The 24920-nt window shown below is 40.3% G+C and overlaps 1 protein-coding gene across 1 annotated transcript in view; it reads right to left on the bottom strand.

Annotated features, from left to right (window-relative positions):
- The window catches only part of LOC126282016 (myrosinase 1-like), a 65037-nt gene that overhangs the window by 23954 nt on the left and 16163 nt on the right, over positions 1-24920 (bottom strand). Inside the window, exons 4-7 of the mRNA XM_049981409.1 lie at positions 17783-17905; positions 17522-17702; positions 6331-6425; positions 4290-4437 (exon numbers count right to left, since the gene is read on the bottom strand). Of these exons, the coding sequence (XP_049837366.1) occupies positions 4290-4437; positions 6331-6425; positions 17522-17702; positions 17783-17905 (547 nt within the window). The remainder of the gene's footprint in view (positions 1-4289; positions 4438-6330; positions 6426-17521; positions 17703-17782; positions 17906-24920) is intronic.

Raw genomic sequence — 24920 nt, 5'->3', positions numbered from 1 at the left:
GGATTGGGGTGGCGTCGTTCTCGTGGATGTGATGCCAAGAGGGTCAATCATCAATCCAGAGGCATACCGTACGTGAAGATTCTGTAGAAACTCAAGAAGCGTTTCCAATGTGTTCGGTTGCACGGGAATCCAGCAGAAATCTTGCTCTAACACGCTAATGCACAATCACACACAAAAGTTCTTTTTTTGGGGGGGGGGGGGTGGTAATCAGTCCCCTGACTAGTCTGACGTGGCTCGCTGCGAATTCGGCTCCTATTTTCTTCATCTCGGAGTAGCACTTGCAGACCAAGTCCTCGGCTATTTGCTGGATGTATTCCAATCTCTGCCTTGCTCTACAGTTTTCTGCCCTCTACAGCTTCCTCTGGTACCATGGACATCATTCCCTGATGTCTTAACAGGCGTCCTATCATCCTGTCCCTTCTCTTTCTCAGTATTTTCCACACATTCCTCTACTCTCCGATTCTGCACGGAACCTCCACATTCCTTACCTTATCAGTCCACCCAATTTTCAACATTCATCTATAGCACCACATCTGAAATGCCTCAATTCTCCTCTGTTCCGGTTTTCCAACAGTTCATGTTTCACTACCATACAGTACCGTGCTCCAGACGCACATTCTCAGAAATTTCTTCGTCAAATCAGTGCCTATGTTTGATAGCAGTAGGCTTCTCTGAGCCATGAATGTCCTTTTCTCAGGGCTAGCCAGCATTTGATATCCCCCTTGCTCCGTCCGCTATTGTTGTTTTCCTGCCTAGGTAGCAGAAATCCTTACCTTCGTCTACTACGTGACCATCAATCCTGTTGTTACGATTCTCGCTGTTTGAATTCTGCTACTTCTCATTACTTCCGTCTTTCTTCGGTTTACTCTCAATCCACATTCTCTATTCGTTAGACTGTTCATTCCATACAGCATATCATGTAATTTTTCTTCACTTTCACTCAGGATACCAATGTCATAAGCGAATCGTATCATTGATATCCTTTCACCATGAATTATATATTCATTCCTAAACCTTTCTCTTATTTCCTTCATTGCTTCTTGGATTGAACAACAGAGACGAAGGACTACATCCCTGTGACACACCCTTTTTAATTCGAGCTCTTCGTTCCTGGTCGTCAACTCATATTATTCCCTCTTGGCTCTTCTACTTATTGTATATTACCCGCTTTTCCCTGCAGCTTATCCCTATCTTCCTCAAAATTTCGAACATCTTCCACCATTTTAAGTTTTCTGGCGCTTTTTCCCGTTTGACAGATCCTATGAATGTGTTTTCATTTTTCTTTAGTCTTGCTTCCTCTATGATCAACAACGTAAGGATTGCCTCTTTGGTGCCTTTAACCTTTCTATAGCCAAACTGATCGTAATCTAGTACTTCCTCATTTTCTTTTCCATTCCTCTGTATATTATTCATGTCATCAACTTAGATGCATGTGCTGTTAAGCATATTGTGGAGTAATTCTCGCACTTGTCACCCTTTGCATTCTTCGGAATTATGTGGATTATATTTTTACGGAAGTCAGATAGTACCCCTGTATGTCCCCAGACTCATACATTCCACACACCAAAGTGAATAGTCGTTCTCTTGCCACTTACCCCAACAATTTAAGAAATTTTGATGGAATTTTATGTATCCCTTCTGCTTTACTTGATCATAAGTCCTTCAAAGTTCTCTTAAACTCTGATTCTAATTGCGGATCTCCTACCCTCTTCTAAATCGACTCTAGACGAATCTTCCCCCCCTTACAGAAGCCTTCAATGTACTCCCTCCTCGGCATTTAACAGTAGGATTCCAGTTGCACTCTTAATGTTAAACTAAACTCTCTCTGAACAAGCCTTGGAAGGCCCAACGGTAGCGACCGGCCGCCGAGTCATCCTCAGCCCACAGGCGCCACTGGAGGAGGATACGGAGGGGCATGTGGTCAGCACACCGTTCTTCCGGCCGTATGTTAGTTTAGGAGACTGGTGCCGCTAATTCTCAATAAAGTAGCTCCTCAGTTTGCCTCAAAAGGTCTCAGTGCTTCCGCTTGCCAACAGCGCCCGGCAGACCAGATGGTAACCCATCCAAGTGCTAGCCCAGCACTACTTGCTTTTTATGACATCGAAGTCTGTTTTGATTTTCCTCTATGCTGTCAGTCGATCTGACAACCATTTCTTTATCGATTTCTTCATATTTTTCATGCAGCCATTTCGTCTTAGCTTCTCTGGACTACCTAATTATTTAATTCTTCAGTGACTTGTTTTTCTGGGTTCCTGAATTTCCCTCAAAATTTTTGTTCTTCATTCTTTCACGATCAACTAAAGTAGTTCTTCTGTTTGCCATGGTTCAAATGGCACTGAGCACTATGGGACTTAACAGCTGTGGTCATCAGTCCCCTAGAACTTAGAACTACTTAAACCTAACTAACCTAAGCACACCACACACACATCCATGCTCGAGGCGGGATTCAAACCTGCGACCGCAGCAGCAGCACGGTTCAGGACTGAAGCGCCTAGAACCGCTCGGCCACCGTGGCCGGCCCAACTTCTGTGACTGCCCGTTTTAAAGATGCTCATTCCTCTTCAACTGTACCGCGTACTGAGCTATTCCTTATTCCCGTATCTATAGCCTTAGAGAACTTCAAGCATGTCTTGTCATTCCTGGTTACTTACGTATCCCACTTCTTTTCATTTTGTTTCTTCCTGATTAATCTCTTGGATCTCAGCGTACGCTTTATCACTACAACATTGTGATCTGGGTCTTGCAATCCAGTATATGATTGCGGAACCTGAATATGATTTAATCTAACTGAAATCTTCCCGCATCGTGCGGTATTTCCCAAGTATACCTCCTGCTATTGTGGTTCTTGAACTGTGTATTCTCTATTACCAAGTGAACTTATTTACAGAACTCAATTACTTTTTCTCCTCTCTCATTCCTTGTACCAAGATCATGTTCTCTTGTAACCGTTCTTTTTCTATTCGTTCACCTAGAACTGCATTTCAGTTCCCCACAAGTAATTCATTTTTATCTCCCCTTACATTCTGCATTACCCTTTCAATATTCTCATTTACTTTTTCTGTCTCATCATCTTCAGCTTGCGACGTTGGCATTTATACCTGAACTATCGTTGTCTGTGTTGGTTCCCTTTCGATTCTGACAAGAATAGCCCTATCACTGAAATGTTCAATGTAACACACTCATAACCCTACCTTCCTATTCATACAGAATCCTACGCCCGTTATATCATTTTCTGCTGCTGTTGGTATTACTCTATAGACATCTGACCAGAAATCCTTGTCTTCTTTCCATTTCACTGACCATTACTATATCTATATTGTGCCTTGGCATTTCCATTTTCAGGTTTTCTAGCTTCCCTATCACATTCAGACACCTGCCATTCGACGCCTCGAGCCGTAGATCGAATCCTCTTCTTGATTATTCTATCTTTTTCTCGTGGTAACCTCGCCCTTGTCAGTCCGCTTCCGGAAATCTGAATGGAGGACTATTCTGGAAACTTTCGTCAATTGAGAGGTCATGATGACACTTTTTCATTTACAGGCCACGTGTCCTGTGGATACACTTTGTGTCTTTAATCCGGTGATTTCCATTGCCTTCAGCATCCTCATGTCATTGATCATTGCTGATGCTTGCGCCATTAGGGGCAAGAGAATGCCCTGAGCTTCTGTCCGCTCCTCCACCCTCTTTGACAAGGCCGTTTGCAGAACGAGGGTGACTTCTTATGCCGGAAGTCTACGGTCACCAATGCTGATTATTAATCAAAATTTAAGCAGTTGCGGGTTTCGTACTCCGGACCGAGGACGTTTTGATTACTGATCAAAGACGCTACCCACCAAAATCACGTGTCGCAAGAAAGAGGATTAGCTATAGTTAAAATACCCTCTTTTTTTGCCAAACGTGGACAGTTATGCCTAGAAGACGACACCGACCTTTAGCATCGCGAGCGCAAGACTGTTATTAAGTACTGTTCAGTACCTGAATTACTTGCATAAACCTTCATATGAAAAGAAAATTTAAAAACAGAGCTTAAAAAGTAGCTCCTTGCGTCTTATAACAAATTCAGAACTTGGCAACCAAAACCTGATGATTACCCTCACGTAATGAGTGGAATTAGTTATAGATGAAATTGTACTGGAATTGTGCTTGTTTCATCTCAACATACAACCCTAGCTTTCTCCTCTACGTTATAATCTTTGGCGGGAAGTTATTTGCTGAAATTGAAGTTACTAAAATGAAACTTGCTTCATTAGACTGATCTAGATCTGGGAGAAGATACATCATATCCGCACCTCTGATGTATTCTACTTCCTCCTGCGTGAAACTCGGCAACCTCGAACGAGGTCGGCCCTCCTCCTCACTGTTGGCATCTACTCTCTCACGCATCACCGCCGGGTAGTCGCCCTCTTCACTGAAGATGGGATGAGCATAGAGTCCCGCCTGAAAAATGGAAAATTTTTCCCTTGACAAACAACGTCACTTTTAGAATGTATGGAAATAATGCTCACCTACTGTGACATACTAGGCATACTTATATATGATAGAAGACATTAAATACAATTTACGAAAGAAGAAAATGTAAAAATGCATCAGATAAATCAATCGAAAGGGATTCCGAACGTCTAGAGATGAGAATGGCAGAGAACGGAAAATGGCTAAGCGGGAATGACTAGACGACAAATAAATGTGTGTAGAGGGATGAAGTACCAAGGGAAAGATAGATAACATCTGTATTAAAACTCAAGAGATATCTGGAAGAAAAGAGAAGCACCAGTATGATAACGAATGTTTTGATGGTAAGCCAGTCTTAAACGAAACTTAAATCGTGGAAGAACGGTATATACGGCTATATGAGAGAAATAAGCTTGAAGGCAAAATTATAAAAAGGGCAAAGGAAATAAATGAAGTTGAGATTGGAGATAAGGTACTGTGAGAAAAATTAGACAGATCACGAATTTTCTAAATCGAAACAATGTATCTGATGTCGACATTCCTCACAATTATTGAGATTCTTCGGCGCAGCAGAAATAACAAAACAAAATATGCAAGATACAGCAGGCAGGCGAAGTGCTTCTAGGCTTCAGGAAGAATGTAATAATTCCCATCTCAAAAAATACATGTCGGGCGGGTGGGAATACCGAAACATTAATGAGTGGTCCAAAATATTTATTTGTACAGGAATGGAAAAACTGGTAGAAGCCCACATGAGGGTAGTTTGGGTTTTGGAAAATGAAGGAACACGCGAAGCAATACTGATCCTAGCAGTTATCTTCAAAGATAGGTTAAAGAAAGATGAATCATCATCATATTAACTACAAATTAAGAGAATGGTTTTGAGAATGTTGATGGTAGATGCTAGCAGGGATACAGCACAGGGTGTGAAACGCTACTTCCAAGTTGTATGGAAGTGCGGCCGCAGTCGCACTGAATGACAGCTGTCGTTGAGAAGGACACAAGAGTATGTTGCAGTTTATCCCCGACGTATATTATAAGCAAAACTGGACACCGAAGGGCAACTGGAAATGGGGTTCATGGAGTTCATGGAGAAGAAACCAAGACAATGTCGATGACATTGTAAATCTGTGAGAGATAGCAAAGGACTTGGAAGAGCAGGTGAACGGATTGGATAATACATTGAAAAGAGGTCACAATATGAACAACAACAACAACAAAACAAAGGAAACGGAACTCTCTCGAATTAATTCAGGGGATGCAGAGAGAATTAGATACAGAAATGTGTCACCAAAAATAGCAGAGGAGTTTTGCGTGAGGAATTCCCTTCTGAACGTTTCTTAATATAGGTTAGCATTGTACGGAAGTGAAATGTGAACATCAAGCAATTCAAACGAGAACAGAATAGTTTTAAAAATATTGTTCTGTAGAAGGATATTTAAGATTAGATCACAAGATCAAATTACTAATTTAGAGGTACTGAATCGACTTTGGCAAATAAGAAACTCCTGACATAACCTGAATAAAAGAATAGATAGACAGATAAGACACATCCTTCGTTTTCTAGAACCATGGCAGACATGAGATCTACACGCTCAAGAACAGTAGAGGGAGAACAATATGTGAAACTGCCTCAAAAGGATTTAGGTTGCGGTAGTTGTTCAGAATTGAAGAGGTCTGCACAGTATCGGCTACCGTGAAAGGGTGAATCAGTCCAGTTTTCGGTTATCAGACCACAAATACAACAAAAAAAACGATTTAACTGTTACACAAACGATACAATATAGTAGGCGTCATTCACCTTGCAGTGTTTAAAATAAATGAGAGATACAGTTCCATGCTATTCTGAAACAAGATATAAAAGTTCTTTATTGTATTCACCTCAAATTGCTGGTATCTCTCGGCAGCTTCAATGTCTTCTGTCGAATTCGTAAGCGGCTCGCTTCCTTGGATATTCAATGTAATTCCAACACTGCCTGAAATGTGGAAAGAACATTGCCTGGCTGTTTCACATAATATTTGAATGAACGTACAATGAAAATGATACGACTGTGATGTATTCTTCACAAGATGTATATTGACTAAAGAAATATTCCATTAGTTACAGTGACATCGTATGACAAACTATTGTGATCACATGATGCACTATCCATTTCATAGTTAAAATTGTTTCAGGAGGTCTTACATTCCATACATCATTGTTCCAATCATAAACATAATAATGACCTTTCTATATGTGGTTCCACTGAGCAAGATGACGACGAAATGTGGCCCATGTCAAAGAGAAATAAATTATTTTTCAATGAGCAGGAGTAAAAGAGCATTCAGGGCGTTTCCTAACTCTTGGTTTCGTGGTTTCCGTAGTGACTTCAGCTGAAACTCTGGTCCTAATTAGTATTTCCATCCTTGAACATCTGAGCTAGTATTCAGCCATTAATAAGCTAAGGTCGAACAGAAGCTAAGCTGTATTCGACCTGTACTGATAGCATTTTAATTTCGTCACTGCAGCTGCAAGTGCTTGTTTTTGTCACCAAACGCGTTTCGTTTTATTGAAATGAAGCATTTTCAATATTCTCTAAAGAATGATATTTCAGATTTGACTTCCTTTCTAGATTTAAAACCATTTCGTTACAAGACATGTTAATTTTTATTTACTGTATTTCATGCCTGGTTTTTCTCTTACGTCAGTGAACGCTGTCTGTCTGCACATTTTTGGCTATTTCTTCGTTTGGCATTGTCGAATCTTGCCTACTCCCGTATGGCACTGCAGAACTACGCATTTTTTTTAAAAAAAAACTAAACACAATATAGTACTACTACTGTTTACTTCAGACTTCAGGTGAAATATTTATAGTGTGTTTTGTGTAGTGTTACCAACTATAACACAAGGTTTTCTTCAGCCTAAAACTGTTCTTTTCCAGCAGTTCAGAATTTTCATTTAGTTTTGTTACTATGTATTTATTGCATGAGTAAGGAAAACTAAGGATTGTTGTAGGAGTTGAAATGTATCTTTGACGTCTGTTGGGAGGGTGGTGGGAGGGGGTGAGGCGGGGAGGGGAGAGATAAGAGACAGAGATGAGTGAACAGTAAGTACAAAATAATGGTATGAAGAGAGAGTTGAAGGAAAATGGTGATGAGCTGAGGGTAAAATAAAAGGATCAGGGATGGGGAGGGGCAGGGGGGCAAGGAGATTGGTGATAACAGACAGTGAGGTGTAGGAAAAGGAATTCAACTCTTTTTTTCCAGTGTGTTATTTACACTGTGCCTTGTTTCAAATATATATTTCGTTATAAAGTAATTTTTTGTTGTTTGTTAATGCTTTATGTGTGTGAAAGTTTTCTTGGAATGGAGGAGGTGGAGATGGCTGTCTTTACTGAGTTTTATGATGATTATATCTTTTTTATAGGCTGTGTTGTATGGTATTCTTTTTTATGGTGGTCTGCAAACGTTGGATGGCTTGTACTGTAGTTCCATGCACTAATGTGCTCTTGTATCTTTTGTCAAGTGTTTGGCCAATCACCAGCATGTAGATTCATTACACAGTCCCTGCAATTGAGCTGGTAGATCCTGGGTTATCTTTTTAATTGCCTCGTTTTGATTTTAGTTTAGGGATTGGTTTTCTATGAGCTGTTTGCTTTTATGCACTGTTTATTGCCTAATTTTTGAATATATTTACCTACTATGTGTACTTATTTTATGTGGTGGTTGGTTCCACTAATAGGGAACAAAGTTCCTCTGTATGGTACTTTTATAACACATCTTCTGTTAGCTGACTTGTGTATCCTATTGCCTCATCATTTCCTGTTTTGTATTAATGGGTGCACTGTGATTGCATCTGTTGTCCTTGTAGGTATGTGGGAACTGCTTCTAATTTACTACTTGACAGACAGGTATATTCCCTAATGGAAGTTCCACTGGCATCTCATGTTGTTTGGTTGCGAATTTCTTTTATACAAGTCTCTCTTTATCCTCATCTAAAATGGATTGTCTATGTTCTCGAGTTTGTTATTACAATATACTTGAAGTCTGTTTGTTGTGATTGATTTTAACTTTTTATGTTGGGTTTGGTGAAAAACTCCTGTGTTTTTCCAATATATACTTCTCTTTCTGTGAGCACATCATTTCTTCTTTTGTCTGATTTTGCTATAACATGTATTGCTTGCAGTTTCCTTCTTGGACTTTTTTCGTCTTGTATCGTATTCGTTTTTAATCTGTGTTGCTATGTTGTTAATTTCTTGTTTTATTAATTCTCATGTTAGTTCTCTGTTTACATTATTGTAATTTTTTTCTTCCATGGTGAGAGTATATTCAGGTTCCATAACGAGAGATTCTTTTTTCATCATTTACTGATGAGTCCACATTGTGTTTTAAACTCTTTCCTGAGAGCTGTTGTCCATTTCAGTTTTATGTCTGTCAAATTGTCATCTCTTGGACAGAAATACTTTATGTGTACGTGTTTGTTGGCATGTGGTTTTGTATCGTGAAATTTGAGATTTATAGTTGTCTTTTATGCGTTGTTCGCATTTTTTCTATAGCTCTGCATGTGAAGCAGGCGAATATTCCCATGATGGTAGCATGTATAGTAGGGTTGTTTAATATCTCTGCTACCTGAAGATTAATTTTATAAAACTTTCTGTTTCCATTTACTCATTTAAATGACTCAATTTCGTGTTTTCGCTGCTTTCGAACTATTTTTGGTCCATACATTTATGTCTTTGGGACAAGTCCAATACATTTACAATGGCTATAAAAGTGGATGGTTTCAACAGTTTTATGCAGATTACGACGAGTATTCTGCAAATGATAGTGGCCATCTGAGAATGTTTGACATGCCACGGTAGACCAGATGTAATTTAGAATGTTATGGCTTTCATACTGGAAGTTTTCAATAAGCTAGGAATAGCATGTTTTCCTATTCTAATCTGCTTACTATATCGTTATTGCTTCATCCATTATGTCCTATTCTGCTATGAAAGTAGCAAACTTTAATCACCTTCCATATTATATGGCCACCAGTTTTGATATTACATTCATTGCTAATTCTATTTCTGTGTTTGCTCATTGCTTTCGTCTTTCTTTTGTTTATCTGCAGTGCGCTTTCTTTGCTCATTAGAAATTTCAATCCATCTAACAAATCTTATTCTTTCTTTTATTTATGTCTGTCACTGAAGAGAGCAATACTATCTGCAGATCTTATAACTGAAAGCCTTTTTACATGGATTTTCATTCAACTCCAGATTTTTTTTATTTCTAATACATGCCTTGAACAAGGTTTTCTGTATGATACATCTGTCCTTCTGACGATAACTTCCTTTTATATTTCATCACGTTTCTCCTGGAGCCCTCTCACCTTTGCTTCCCTTCGCTTCCTGTTGACTTCATTTAGAAGTGATTTCTATTTCTGTATTCCTGTGCGATACAATTTTGTACTTTCTTCTTTTGTTGATAATTGAAGTATTTGTTTTGTGGCCCTAGGCACGTTGCAAACTACGGTACTTTACCTATGTGTGTACTTGCAACTATTGTGGTTGCTCTATACAGACAAATCCATTCCTCTTAAGCTAAATTGCCTATTGACAGTCATATTGGTAGTCATTATCGCAGAACCTATTGCCTCAGGGAACTTCAAATGCATCTCATCGTTCCTCACTACTTCAGTATCATACATATTTGCGCATTGATTATTCTGAACGACTTTCCTCTACTTCAGCCTAGTGTTCACCATTACAAAATTGTGAGCAGAGACTATTTCTTCTGCAGGATATGTTTGTCAATGGAATATGTGATCTCGGAATTTTTGTCTGGCAATCATGCAATCCAACTGGTAACTTGCCGTATGTACAGGTCCTTTCCTCTTGACAGTCTTGTAACCTGTATTTACTGTTACCAGGAACTAAAGTAGCCTTTCTTCGCCCTCAAGACCGTATTCTTATGTACCGCTGTCTATCGATACATCCTCAATCACAGTGTTTCAAGCCCAAATGATTGATATTTTTATCGAATTTTAATTAGAGCATTATTCTTTCAGTATGCTCATACACATTGTCGCTGCACTGTTCACAATAACTCACTCTCTGCCGATCTTCATGTTCATAAACAAAAGATCCTTAACCTATCGCCAGTTCACTTAACTGGTTTCCGCTTCTTCTATGTTGACTTTGAATTTTCGTTTTCATGTTTCTAGCTTTCTTTTTCAGATTTAGTCTTCTAACATTACCCGTTCCAAATCGTAGAATGTTACCCTTTCGCTAATTATTCCACCTTTTAACCACAATCACACCACCTTTTACAGTCTCTTTCTGGAGATGCATAGCCATTAATCCAGTCTCTTGTGTCAATGGAACCCACATCGCGACGCTTGATTCACAGGTCACATTTCGTGAGGATTAAGCATTGTCAGTACCTGCTGTAGTGGTTTCCATTGCCTTCTCGAGAATCATCCTGATTCTTCCATCTCTACGGACAGCTTCCCATACCAAGTGTAAGCAGGTAATATAAAATCCTGTCCGCTCCTTTCCATTTATTAGACTGTTGTCATAATGAGTGTGACTTATAACGAAAGTAACTGGGCGCCACTGCAAATGATTTTTATTAATAATTTAAGCAGTGTATGGGATGTAAACCAGGAACTAAGACTCTTTGAGTACAGATCATAGACCCTAGCTCTAGCCCTCAGTGCTGATACTGTGACCAGTTTACACCAAAATCATCATCATTATATACCATGTAGCTTACTGAAACAGTCTCGATTCTCTTTTATTGGAGAACTGTACGTAATAGCCAAAAATATTTACTGAGAAAACCCGATATTTTGTCTGTAATCTACCATATATTACAACAGTGCCTCTTATCTGTTTTTTTCTTAGTTTATTCTGACGACCACGTTAATTAGTGTCAGCTTTATTTATTTAGTCTTTCTCCTTTCCCTTTATTGTTTCATTCTCATACATTGTAACCGTCTTTTGATTTTCGGGGTCTCAATATCCTCTTGATAATATTCCGCTCCATTAGTTCTAGTTTCTTAAGTATTTCAGTTCTTAGTAGTTTAAAAGTTTCTGCTGCGTATAAGGCTTCAGGGCCGTTCACCCTAAGTCTTACTTAAGCACTCATCGAAATATTTTTCTTAATGTAGGTATTTCTAGTTACTTGTACGCTAAGTTATTTTGTTTGTTCGGGCTCTCGTCGATTCCTTTCTATCAACCCAAATTCCATCCATTCTAATAGGTATTTAAATCTCTCCAACTTCTAAACATCCCCTCCTATAGTCATCCACCTAAGAGATGCCTTGAAGTTCACCGTATATAGCATCGTCTCGATAGTGATCTGTAGGCCCCCTTTGCCCGCTTGTACCTGTAATTGCCTGGGTTGATTAACCTTCTCCTCTATCGTCTGAGAATGCTGGACAATTTACCAGTATTACTTTTCCCTTACACCCCAGTCGTATTCCACCAATTCTTCTCTTTTATAGTCGCGTTTCCCTGTCAAACCATCTAGTCGACAGTTAAAGTCCATCTTCCATTCTGACTCCGGTTTTATCATTGCGAACCTACGAAAACTTTCCTCTGAATCTGAACTTGGGTGTTGTGTTTTTTAACATTTGTTTCGTCAGTTCACTGAATATCCTACCAAAATTCATGTCTTACCATTACTTATTTATCGCAATCTGAAAAAGTTTACTTATTAGGGGCGACCAAATAGTTTCTGTTTGAGGGCGTTGCTGCAGTGCAACTTAGCCCGACTCCTATGCACGTATACAGAGTATCCCACAAAAGCAGCGACAAACCTTAGGGGCAGATTCTTCACACAGAAATATATAAAACGTGTCTAATGAAAATGGACTCTAGAAGGCATACCTTAAAAAGGTATGCAGTCTTATTCATCTTCGGTTCTATGATACTGACGTTATTTACTGCAAGGACTCTACTTCCATAATTTGTGAGGAAGAAGTGTTAACCAAAACAAGAATTCTGTTAACCATTGAGTCTGAAACGCATAGTTTAAGAGCTAAGAACCACTTGTTCATTATCAACAGTATGAAATACATCTTTTCTACTACACAAGTGCTCGTGTCTTCAGGTATGCATTTTAGAGCCCATGTTTACCAGACGCTTTTTTCTCGTTTTGGTCCAAACAACCTCCTCCCAAAATATGATAAGCAATGAGTTTGCAATAGAAGAGATGTGTTTAATGCATTGGATACGAAAGAGTGCTCAAATCTCTTAAGATGTTCACTTAAGATGTTTTTATTCTTTTGGTGTAATGAATCTATAAATGTGAACTACGGCGTCGTTATTACCATATTGGTCAAAAGAGGACCAACTTACTGTTATTCCGTTCTTGGCTGCCCAATGAAAAACGTCAGAGAATGAAAAATGCTCCAGCGCATATGTAACCAAGCTGGGGCAGCACCTCTGTCGGAAGTCATCGCTGTGGAATGAAGCGCCACGTTCGATGCTGGTCGTGTTTCGAAACAAGACGCCGATCGATCTGGCAGGCCAGTCTCGTCCATTACAGCCCATGGTCTAGAAACTGGTCCTAGCCTCTTCCACTGCCATTATCGCAAACCTGGTCCCTCAAAAAAGGCCTTGATAGGTGGACAAGTACCGTCAGATAAGTATTTGCAGCAGGTAGCTACGGACCTCTTCACGCAGCGGAATATGGTGTTTTGGCAAATGGGTATCCTCATTCCAGTCCGTCGTTATGATTTCCTCAATTCTAACGGAGATCTTGGCCATTTGGCGTAAGAATTATGGTATCTATGGCCTTCGAAACTTTTGATCACCCCTTAAACTGTAACTACTTTTCCCTATCCGGAAACACAGAGCTAGTAAACTATATCTGAGAATTTGTTTATTTAATTACCTATTACTCCCAAAGGCATAGCGCGTAAATTCTGTTCAGGTCTGACACTTAACAAGTGGTATAACAAAGTAATAAACTTTAATATTGAAGGGAAATCTAAACCTGCATCAGTCAGGAATCAAATAAAACACCTACCTACATAAACCTACTGAGTAATGCTATCAGTGTTATCTTAGGAAGGCACCCGTTTGTATAGCTTAACGTAAAATTATTAAACCAGAATTCACTCAAGCTAAGCGGAAAATTTCCACTGCTAATCTTCTAGGTGGCATCTAGAATCTGATTAGACACGGTGATACAGCGGCTTATCTTGAACTATTTCTGAAATTATTTCTTATGTTATGATTAGATACGGTGATACAGCGGTTTATCTTGAACTATCTCTGAAATTATTTCTTATGTTCGCATAGTTCATGGATTCATCATTGTGCAATGAGGAGTAGTTCGATGGACTGTCAGTGAGAGTCGTCCAAAAAGCAGTGATTTATATGGGACTGAAAAATGGAAAATATTTTTTTATTGGTTTATTTTGCTGGCATTTGCGTTTCTTCTCAAAAACGTAAAGATTTATTGATAGTTTTATTGAGACTGAAATAAATTGTACTTTCCTTATTTATATTGATCATTATTTTACTTATTGAACTTGAGTGTGATCATATTTTGTTATTTTTTGACCTTTTTTGTTTGTAAAGACCCTTTGTGTTCTTCTATTTTAGTTTCAATAATTCGTCCCCTTGGTAATCGTTTCATTGATTCTTTTCTGTAAAATATTTATTTATGACTATCTCTAGGTTTATCAAACAATTGTTGGTGATTGGTTCATTACTTGATTTTTCTGGCCAGATTTATTAATATGATTTGTGCTTGTTCTTATGCTGATCTAAATATAATTAGATATTATTTGGGTATTGATTAATTTCTCTCAGCAAAATTTTATTGAAATTCTGAATAATTTCTTTAATAATCACTGTTAGAGATTAAGTTTATTTAGATTCATGTAATTCTGATTTCTTCATCTGTATGATTTTGATTTTAATATTTATGTTGTCTTCTTGTTTTGGTGTTCAGTAAATTAGGACAGTAACTTGCGATGCATTGTCTTTACCTACATCCAGAAGCGATCGATCCACACGACTACGACCTACATAACTACAAAGCACAAGAGTTCCATTAAACTAAAATGGACACAACATACCTTTGATAATTGTAGATCTATATTTTGAAACTATTAATATATAAAAGTGCTAACACTGACGATATAATCCATGCTAATATCTTGTAAAGGGGAGCCAGAATGATGAAAATGACAAAATTAATCTTTTCTGTTTTTTTTCATTATAAAATTATTTGGAGTTATCTCAATAAAACCAATCAAGTTTCATCCTTCTAAGTGAATTCTAAGTGTGTTTTTTTGTCGCTGCAAAGTTGACGCTCCGCGTAAACGGTTGTAGTGACTTGGTGAGTCACCTCTGACAGCGCCGCTCGCTTGCTGCAAGCAGGATATCTTTGCGGAATAAAGCAGTGTTTTGTTTTCCAACGTCGTATGGCTTTATCTCGGTGACAAGTGACTTTTCATATTGGTAAACATAAACGCTATACTGTGTGTGTTGACTTGTGGAAATTTCTATGTTGTTTAGCTGTTCAATTTTGCGTATTCGGAGAATTTTTCTCGTACCTGTTTTACGTATTTGCTTTGTGGATATCAATATGCTCCGTTTCAACAATCAAGTGTTTAAGAAAAGGCACAGTGAGTGGAAGAAGAAATCTTTTGTTGTTTCAAAGGGAGATGCTGCTCAGACTGCTCCACAAACTACTCCAAATGAAAGAGATAGAACTTCTTCCAGCAAGAAAGTTTGGGACGGCAAAGAAAAATTTTAGAACTATGAAATTGACGGTAATGATGTGAATGAAACAAATAACATTTCTTTGCTCTCTGATATTTTTAAACATAATGTATTATGAAAAGTTTGTAAAGAAAGAGGACTGAAACTGAAAATAACTTCACACATTGGTTTGGCATGTAAAATGTTATTGAAGTGTAACAAATGTAGAAGTCTCGTTTTATAATTCTAGCAGTATTCCGCGTAGGGGTAATAGTGTAAAGAAGGTGTATGATATAAATGTTAGGCTAGTGTATGGCTTGCATTGCATTGGCAGGGGCAGGGGGCAGGGCTGCAGGGACAACGTTATGTGGAATTATGAACTTGCTAAAACCACCCACCAATTTGGAATTTTATAATGATTTCATGGGATCTTCTGCTGAAGATATTGCTCAAGCAACAATGAAGAAAGCAGTTGAACAATCGGTGACAGATAATGGGAATTGTAGAGATTTCATTGTTGCCTTAGATGGGTCATGGCAACATAGAGGTCATAAATCTCTAAATGGAGTTGTGACAGCTACCAGTGGACACAGTTGCAAAGTAATTGATGTTGCTATTCTCTCAAAACATTATATATGTAAATGCAAAACCAAAGACGAACATAGTGAAAGTTGTGAATCACATTTTCACAGCACGAGGGAGTGATGGAAGTAGAGGGAGTGAAAGCAATTTTTTACAGATCACGGGAGTGGTATAATGATCGATACACTAACTATCTAGGAGATGGTGATTCTAAGGGATATAAAGCTGTAGAGGAACTCAAACCTTATGGCAATGAAATTCACATTAAAAACAGGAGTGCATTGGGCTTCTGCAGAAGCATATGGGGCTCGCTGGCGCAAACTAAAGCAAACATTAGGATCCCAGGAGCTTAGTGATGGTAAGACCCTTGGAGGAAGAGGAAGACTGACAGATGAAGCAATTGACAGTTTGCAGAGGTGTTATGGATGTGCAATTAGGCAAAATACAAGAAGAACTCACCATATGAGGAGAGCAGTATTGGCATTATTTTTTTCATTCTGCGTCAATAAAAGAGCACTCCCAACATGCACTGCGCCCCACAGGTGACGACTCATGGTGTAAGTACGAATCAGGAAAGGAATATGCCCATAAAGCAGTTTGCCAAATGCTGTAATTGATGTAATTAAGTCCATATTAAGAGATTTATCACAGCAAATTTATTGGAAAAGTGTTTACACTGCAAAACACAAAATCCAAATGAAAGTATAATTTAATTTGGATTAGGATTCCCAAAAGAGTGTTTGTACACATAAAAACATTACATTTTGAAGTGTATGATGCAGTGGCAAAATATAATGAAGGAGACATTATCAAATGTCATGTGCTGAAACGTTTAGGTTTCCAATCAGGACAGAACACGATTTTCGAAATGCGCCTAACTGATGGAGAAAGACTAAGAGGGGCAGGAAGAAGCCTACAACATTCAGCAAAAGGGAAGAAAAGACCAGTTAAAAGGAAACTAACACTGGAGAAATAAGAGGATGCTGATAATCCATCATATGGGGCAGCACTGTATTAAAAAGCTTTGGAAGCCATTTCCTGTAACTTTAAAATTTTCATTTTTGAGGAACATTTTCTCAAAAACTGCTAACAGTATATCAATGAAATTTATACGCAACATTGTTTACTCCTCTCCCTTCATATTTATAACAAACTGTAAAACATTATTGTATAATTCAAGAGTTATAGAAGAAAAACTGCACAATTTTAGAGAAAAAATAAGCATCCGTTTAAAAAAAATTAAAGCAAAAACCAACAAATATTCCTTAACGTGGCATTGTAACTTTGTAGAAATACATTCACTGAACATGTAGTCCAAATTTCAGATCAATATGTTTAATGATTTTACAAAAACTGTTTCTTCTATTTGCTAAGATTAACATGGCGGGCATGGATCTTTCCGGTTCCTATTAACCTTCCGATTGAAGATTTCGCCAAAAGCGGCTCAACAATGTGTCTATAAGATTTAATATCTTTCTTAATACGTCTGCTTTCCTCCAAGGCCGATCATCATCCTCCCAAAATTTATCATTGTTCTTTTTATCTCTCCATTCACGCTCGTGTTAAACATCAGCCCTTCCTGCTCCCGCTGATATCAACTCAAAAGACCTGAATATTTTCATTGAAACATAAAGGCAAGACAAAAAGTGCTTCCAAAGAAAACCCAGGTCGTCTAGGGAAAGAATTTGTGAAAAATAAGTAAAATAGTGGACTTCATTGCGTGAGGAAGCTTAATTGAATTATTTTATTCAAAGCAATTGAAAGAGAGTGCTACGCAGTGAGCTGTGCGCCACGCGCCTACTCACCGTTCTGCGCGGCTCTGTACTGCTGGTCGTACAGCCGGTAGACGCGTCCGTGCGCCTTGAGCAGGGTGTGCGCAGCCAGGTAGTCGCCGATGCCAGGCGCGGGCTGCGAGGGCGCCCAGCCTTCGTTCGCGTAGCCCCGCACGAACGCCTCCGGCTCGTTGAAAGTGATCCACCACTTCACCTGCGGGCCCTCGTCAGGTCAAACGGGCACCAAGGACATGAAACGACGTTAAAGTTCAAAGGCGACCTGCTAGTACTCACCCTGTCGCCGAAATTGTCAAACAGCACCCTGGCGTACTCCACGAAATAGTCTGCCATCAGGCCGTTGGTCCAGCCGCCAATGTACTGCAGCGCTTGTGGCAGATCCCAGTGGTACATTGTCACCTGCACCATATGCATATTTGTTAGTGAAAGAGTAACGTGTACAAGCGTAGTGAAGAAATATCTCCCGTGGAATGGAACTTTATCTCATGGACAAATGGAACTTCATCTCATTATCATTATTATTTCCTATCTGTTGAGGAATTATGCAGGTCCACACGCATCCATTATCATATCACATATGTGTTACATACCAAAACCGAATAGAATAAATGTACATTCCTGGAAATTGAAATAAGAACACCGTGAATTCATTGTCCCAGGAAGCGGAAACTTTATTGACACATTCCTGGGGTCAGATACATCACATGATCACAGTGACAGAACCACAGGCACATAGACACAGGCAACAGAGCATGAACAATGTCGGTACTAGTACAGTGTATATCCACCTTTCGCAGCAATGCAGGCTGCTATTCTCCCATGGAGACGATCGTAGAGATGCTGGATGTAGTCCTGTGGAACGGCTTGCCATGCCATTTCCACCTGGCGCCTCAGTTGGACCAGCGTTCGTGCTGGACGTGCAGACCGCGTGAGACGACGCTTCATCCAGTCCCAAACATGCTCAAAGGGGGACAGATCCGGAGATCTTGCTGGCCAGGGTAGTTGACTTACACCTTCTAGAGCACGTTGGGTGGTACGGGATACATGCGGACGTGCATTGTCCTGGTGGAACAGAAGTTCCCTTGCCGGTCTAGGAATGGTAGAACTATGGGTTCGATGACGGTTTGGATGTACCGTGCACTATTCAGTGTCCCCTCGACGATCACCAGAGGTGTACCGCCAGTGTAGGAGATCGCGCTCCCCACACCATGATGCCGGGTGTTGGCCCTGTGTGCCTCGGTCGTATGCAGTCCTGATTGTGGCGCTCACCTGCACGGCGCCAAACACGCATACGACCATCATTGGCACCAAGGCAGAAGCGACTCTCATCGCTGAAGACGACACGTCTCCATTCGTCCCACCATTCACGCCTGTCGCGACAGCACTGGACGCGGGCTGCACGATGTTGGGGCGTGAGCGGAAGACGGCCTAACGGTGTGCGGGACCGTAGCCCAGATTCATGGAGACGGTTGCGAATGGTCCTCGCCGATACCCCAGGAGCAACAGTGTCCCTAATTTGCTGGGAAGTGGCGGTGCGGTCCCCTACGGCACTGCGTAGGATCCTACGGTCTAGGCGTGCATCCGTGCGTCGCTGCGGTCCGGTCCCAGGTCGACGGGCACGTGCACCTTCCGCCGACCACTGGCGACAACATCGATGTACTGTGGAGAACTCACGCCCCACGTGTTGAGCAATTCGGCGGTACGTCCACCCGGCCTCCCGCATGCCCAGTATACGCCCTCGCTCAAAGTCCGTCAACTGCACATACGGTTCACGTCCAGGCTGTCGCGGCGTGCTACCAGTGTTAAAGACTGCGATGGAGCTCCGTATGCCACGGCAAACTGGCTGACACTGACGGTGGCGGTGCACAAATGCTGCGCAGCTAGCGCCATTCGACGGCCAACACCGCGGTTCCTGGTGTGTCCGCTGTGCCGTGCGTGTGATCGTTGCTTGTACAGCCCTCTCGCAGTGTCCGGAGCAAGTATGGTGGGTCTGACACACCGGTGTCAATGTGATCTTTTTTCCATTTCCAGGAGTGTATGTTGTGGTTTTGTTACTGTTCAGTGCAGTCACTGGTACAGTGCAGCTATCCGTGCCATTCTGGTCTGAGCAGGCCCCTTCATCTCTACCTATCCTCTGATACCTACGTCAACTTGAATCCGCTTACAGTATTCAGACGTTGGACTGCCTCAAAATTTTCCATCCTCCCACACTTTCTTCCATTCTTCTGATCATTCGTGGATGGCACAGCCATTCGATCCCTTCTTTCAGTCAAGTTGTGCCATCAGTTCTTTTCCTCATACATTGGATTCAGTATCTCCTAATTTGCTACAGGTATGCATGACACAGCATGCTTACGAAACATGTTCCAAAACGCCGCGCAAAAGAACGCGAGTTCCTGTACTCATACGTCCTTTCCTATTGGTGATAAAAAGGTAGGGTCAAGTACTTTCGATAGCCCTTTGGCGAGCGATCAATTGCATGCCCAACAGACGCTTCGTCGTATTGTCACTATCCTACATTACAGTGTCAAAATAAGAACATCACACACTTCCTCCTGCTTAGGTAAATGGAGCAAATATGCTGTTTTTTTTGCATTTGATGTGGTCTACGATAGGCTTGATAGGACTTATGGAGGAACCATTAGTTCATGGACGGTTCCACGGAAAACCTACGAATAAAAGTTTCTTATTATCTTTTTGCCATTATCAGAAGACCAAAACCCAGCCGAGGATCCCAGGATGGCTAAGTTATATAGTCCTAACATCCAGTCTCGAACAACATTGAAATATTCTTCAAATCTCTATTCTTTAATTTAATCTAATTGAAGAGTATACTTCTGAACTAATTAATGAGTGAACTAATAAATAAATGAAGCAGTTGCTTAAGTTCATGGGTGGTTCCTCACAATGCTCCCGAAAATGTTTGTTCACCATTTTCTCGCCGTCAGCAACCATTATACTCATAGCAGATACAACTGTTCAAAGGTACCCCATTCGTACACGTAAAATATGCACTTCAAAATTAAAAATTAAGTTGGTGTGAGTGACACGCCACGTTGTAGCAGGGAAAAGAAAGGACCTAATGGAAAAATGCTACTATCAGAGCACGAAAAAGCGAATATGATCCTCTTTAACAAAAGATTTTAAAAAGTAGAGGACCAGCTGCCTCATTCTACTTCCCTCAGCAACTCTAAAAATTTTCGCAAATACATTGGCATGGGCAACTACGCTTTTTTTTTTATTCTAAAAGAGATGGAGAAGAAATAATATTGGGCGATAGTAGATAGTAGACGTGTTATTGAAGTTGAAGGACATAGTGGGAGTGGCACATAGTGAGAGAAGCGTTTTAGGTAAAAAGTGGAGACAATGCTACTGTGAGAGGAATGAAGATATAGATAGAATGATAGCCAGTGACAATAAGAGTCTGTGATAATGACAACGAGGAAGAGAGAGATAACTACAGTGAAAAGAGGCAGCAGCAGTGGAAAGGAATCAACGAGTAGCAGCAAGAGGGAACAAGAGGGAGACAGTGAAAGTGAGAGGAGGCTTCAGCAGTAGGACAGAACGAAGGCGACTGTGCCTGTGATACTGGATACAGTGACAGCTGGAGAGCCACATAGAGACAATAACAATGATTTTCGATGACCAAAAGTGAATTGGAAATGGATAGGCATGGGAGGATGTGTCCATGGTCTAGGGATAGCGTCTTTGATAGTTAATCAAAAGTCATTGGGTCTGGGTTCGAAACCCGACACCGTATATATTTATATTAATAATCAGCATTGGCGACCGAAGACTTCCGGCACGTGAACTCACCCTCATTCTGTCAATGGCTTTGTCAAAGAGAGTGGAGGAGCGGACAGAGGTTCAGGATACTCTCTTGTCGTTGGGCTGGGAAACTGCCCCTAAGAGGCGGAAGAATCAGCAATGACCAGCGGCATGAGGATGCAGAAGGCAATACAAACCACTGCATTAATGAAACATAACATATATCCAAAGAAATGAGCCCTGTAATCGACAAAGTGTCCGGATGACCTCTCTATTGGCAGAAGTTTCCCCGAATAGTCCCCCATTCGGATTTCCGGGAGGTGACTCCCTAGGGGGAGATGACAATGAGAAAAATTTTAACTAATCAACGATAGGATAACGTTATACAAGTTGGGGCGTGGAATGTCAGATGCTTGAATGGGGTAGGGAAGCTAGAAAATCTGAAAAGGGAAATACAAGGTGGCAGTGAGGCGAAATGGATAAATGACAAGGATTTCTGGTCAGACGAGTACATCGTAATATCAACAGCAGCAGGAAGTGGTATAACGGGAGTAGGATTTGTTGTGAATAGAAATGTAGGGCAAAGAGTGTGTTATAGTCAACAGTTCAGTGATAGTGTCGTCCTCATCAGAAGCGACAGCAAACCAAGACCGACAACGATAGTTCAGGTATACATGCCAACGCTGCAAATTAAAGATGAAGAGGTAGAGAAAGTATTCGAGGATATTGAAAGGGTATAGAGTATATAAAGGGAGGTGAAAATCGAATAGTCATTATGGACTGGAATACAGCTGTAGGGAAAGGAGGAGAAGAAAAGGTTATAGAAGAATATGGACTTAGGACAAAGAATGAGGGAGGAGAAAAACTAATTGAGTTCTGTAATAAATTTCAGATATTAATAGCAAATACGCTGTTCAAGAATCACCAAAGTAGGAAATATGCTTGCAAAAACTGGGTGATACAGGAAGATTTTTCTGTTAGATTACAGCAAGGTCATACAGAGATTCCAAAATCAGATACTGGAATGTAAGATGTATCAAGGAGCAGCTACAGACGCACCTTGCACTGTAGTAGTTGTGAAGCGTAGGCTCAGTTCAAGGAATTACTCACGAAGAGTCGATACGCAAAGAATTGGGATATAGATGTACAATGAGTGACGAGACACACTTGAAGTTCTACAAGCCTACAGATACAGCAATAAGGAACAGCTCAGCAGGCAGTACAGTTGAAGAGGAATGGTCATCTCTAAAAAAGGCAATCACCGAAGTTGAAAACAAAAACATAGGTACAAAGAAGATAATTACGTAGAAATACTTCATATGATCGATGAAAGAAGGAAGTACAAAAATATTTAAGGGAGATCAGGAAAAGAGAAACACAAGTTGCAGAGGAATGTAATAAGAAGGAAGTGCAGAAAGCTAAGATGAGACGTTTGCATGAAAAACGTGAACAAAACCGAAAAAGAGTGCACTGGAGGTCTCTATGAGGGGGACGATTTGCTTGATGTGATGAAAGACGAAATAGGTGTTGATTTAGAGAAAATAGGGAATCCGGTATTAGAATAAGAATATAAGTAAGCTTTGCAGACCTCAAGTTCAAGTCAGAAGGAATAGATAACATTCCATTAGAACTTCTAAAATCGCTGGGGAAAGTGACAGCAGAACTATTACACATGTTGGTGTGTAGAGTGTATGAATCTGGCGACATAGCTTCTGACTTTGGGAAAAGTATCATCCACACAATACCGAAGACTGCAAGGGCTGACAGGTGCGAAAGCTGTTGCACAAAATGCTTAACAGCTCATGCATCTAATTTGCTGACAAGAATTACATAGAAAACTATGGAAAAGAAAATTGAGGATACGCTAGATGACGATCGGTTTGGCTTTAGAAAAGGTAAAGGCACCATAGAGGCAATTGTGACGTTGTGGGTCATAATGGAAGAAAAATTAAGGAAAAATCAAGACACGTTCATGGCATTTGTCGACCTGGAAAAGCGTTCAACAAATTAAAATGGTACAAGATGTTCGAAATTTTGAGAATAAGAGAGGTAAGTTCTAGGGAGAGCCGGGTAATGTACAATTTGTACAAAAGCCAACACGGAATAGTAAGAGTGGATGACTAAGAACGAAGTGCTCGGATTAAAAAGAGTGTAAGAGAGGGGTATGATCTTTCGCCCATAGGTACTACAGGGAGCTGTTGAAGGCATATACTGTAGAGGAAGACAGAGATTGGAATAGATCCACCAAATAGCTGAGTGCGTAGGTTGCAAGTGCTACTCTGAAGAGGTTGTCACACGAGTGGACTTCGTGGTGGGCCGTATCAAACCAGTACGAAGACTAATGACCAAAAACGGGAAAAGACATGAGAGACTTACACCGATGGAGAAGAGGGTACAAGAGTTACAGTTAAAGCATTTTGAGGGAGTGTGAAATGAGCTGAATGTTGAAAAGAGAGCAAGTATGTTGCATGCCAACAAATCTGCAATAATTTCTAAAGCCACTGAGAAGGCTACAATGAGGCAGCTTGTATCCCAGTTTTAGTCATATTAATAAACAAGAGTATAATCACCTTTTTCGTGCTTCGATAAGAGCATTTTTGCGCTGTTTCTTTCCGTCTATGTAACTTGCGCTGCTCTTCTTTAGCCTTACCTTCCAAAAGCCTCAGTTCTCCACTGTTGTGAACAGCTTATCATCCACATTTTACTTTCGTACGACGCTCCGCTACAACCAGAAAAAGTTAACACTTAAATCTACATCTCATCTAAATAAATCTCTTGACACAGAAACACCTTTCCTCCCACCGTCATTCTTCATTTTGCGTAGTCTTCATTTCAACCGTTGCCGATAAATTTTCTTTCGAAATAACAATACAATTTACAACTTCTACTGACTCATTTTCTAATCCAATTCCCTCAGCATCAGCTGGTTCTCTTGGACTTCATTCTATTAACATTTTTTACTTGTGTTGATACTCATCCAAAACGTCTTCTCAACACACTTTCTGTTCCGTTCTGATGTTTTTCCTAGTCCTTTACTATCCCTCAGAGGGCTACAGTGCAACTGGTCTTGAAGTTTTTCTTTCTACACCCTGAATGTTAATACCCGTTCCAAACTTCCACTTGGTTTCCTTTACTGTTTGCTCAATGAATAGTTTGAATAACACCGAGTAGATACAACAATACTGAATGTTTACCTTGGACACATGTATAGCTCTAGATTCGTGCAGTTGGCGGTTGAGTCTCCGCGGGTCTGAAGTAACAGCGTGGAAATAAAAGTCGATTAGCATTCTCGTTTTCAAGAGATGTAATAAGATTACAAATACGAGGCGGGTTTTTCGCCGAATGTCGGGCACTGCAAAGTAAACCGTACAAAGCCTTCAACGATGGAAGCTCCTAGTTTTAGTTTCTGTTGCCCATACTCCACGGAAGCTATTTGTTGTGCCAATCGGCTGTTAGGCACCAATCACACGTCTTGAGCGGTGACGTCTGCTCTTCAGAACGGACCGGATTTAGTTGCTAGTAGGCCTTGGTAATAGGGAAAACAACTACATGTAGAGTTATATAAACTCTTTCTGGATGTGGGCCTGGTAGATTGGAAGCTACTTTCCATTTACGAGATAACTTAAAGCACCACAGTATGAGGATA

This window comes from Schistocerca gregaria, chromosome 7, assembly GCF_023897955.1.
Source record: "Schistocerca gregaria isolate iqSchGreg1 chromosome 7, iqSchGreg1.2, whole genome shotgun sequence".
In the NCBI taxonomy this organism is placed as follows: Eukaryota; Metazoa; Arthropoda; class Insecta; order Orthoptera; family Acrididae; genus Schistocerca; species Schistocerca gregaria.
Note: the sequence above shows the minus strand (reverse complement) of the source record. Positions and strands in the feature narration are given on the sequence as shown.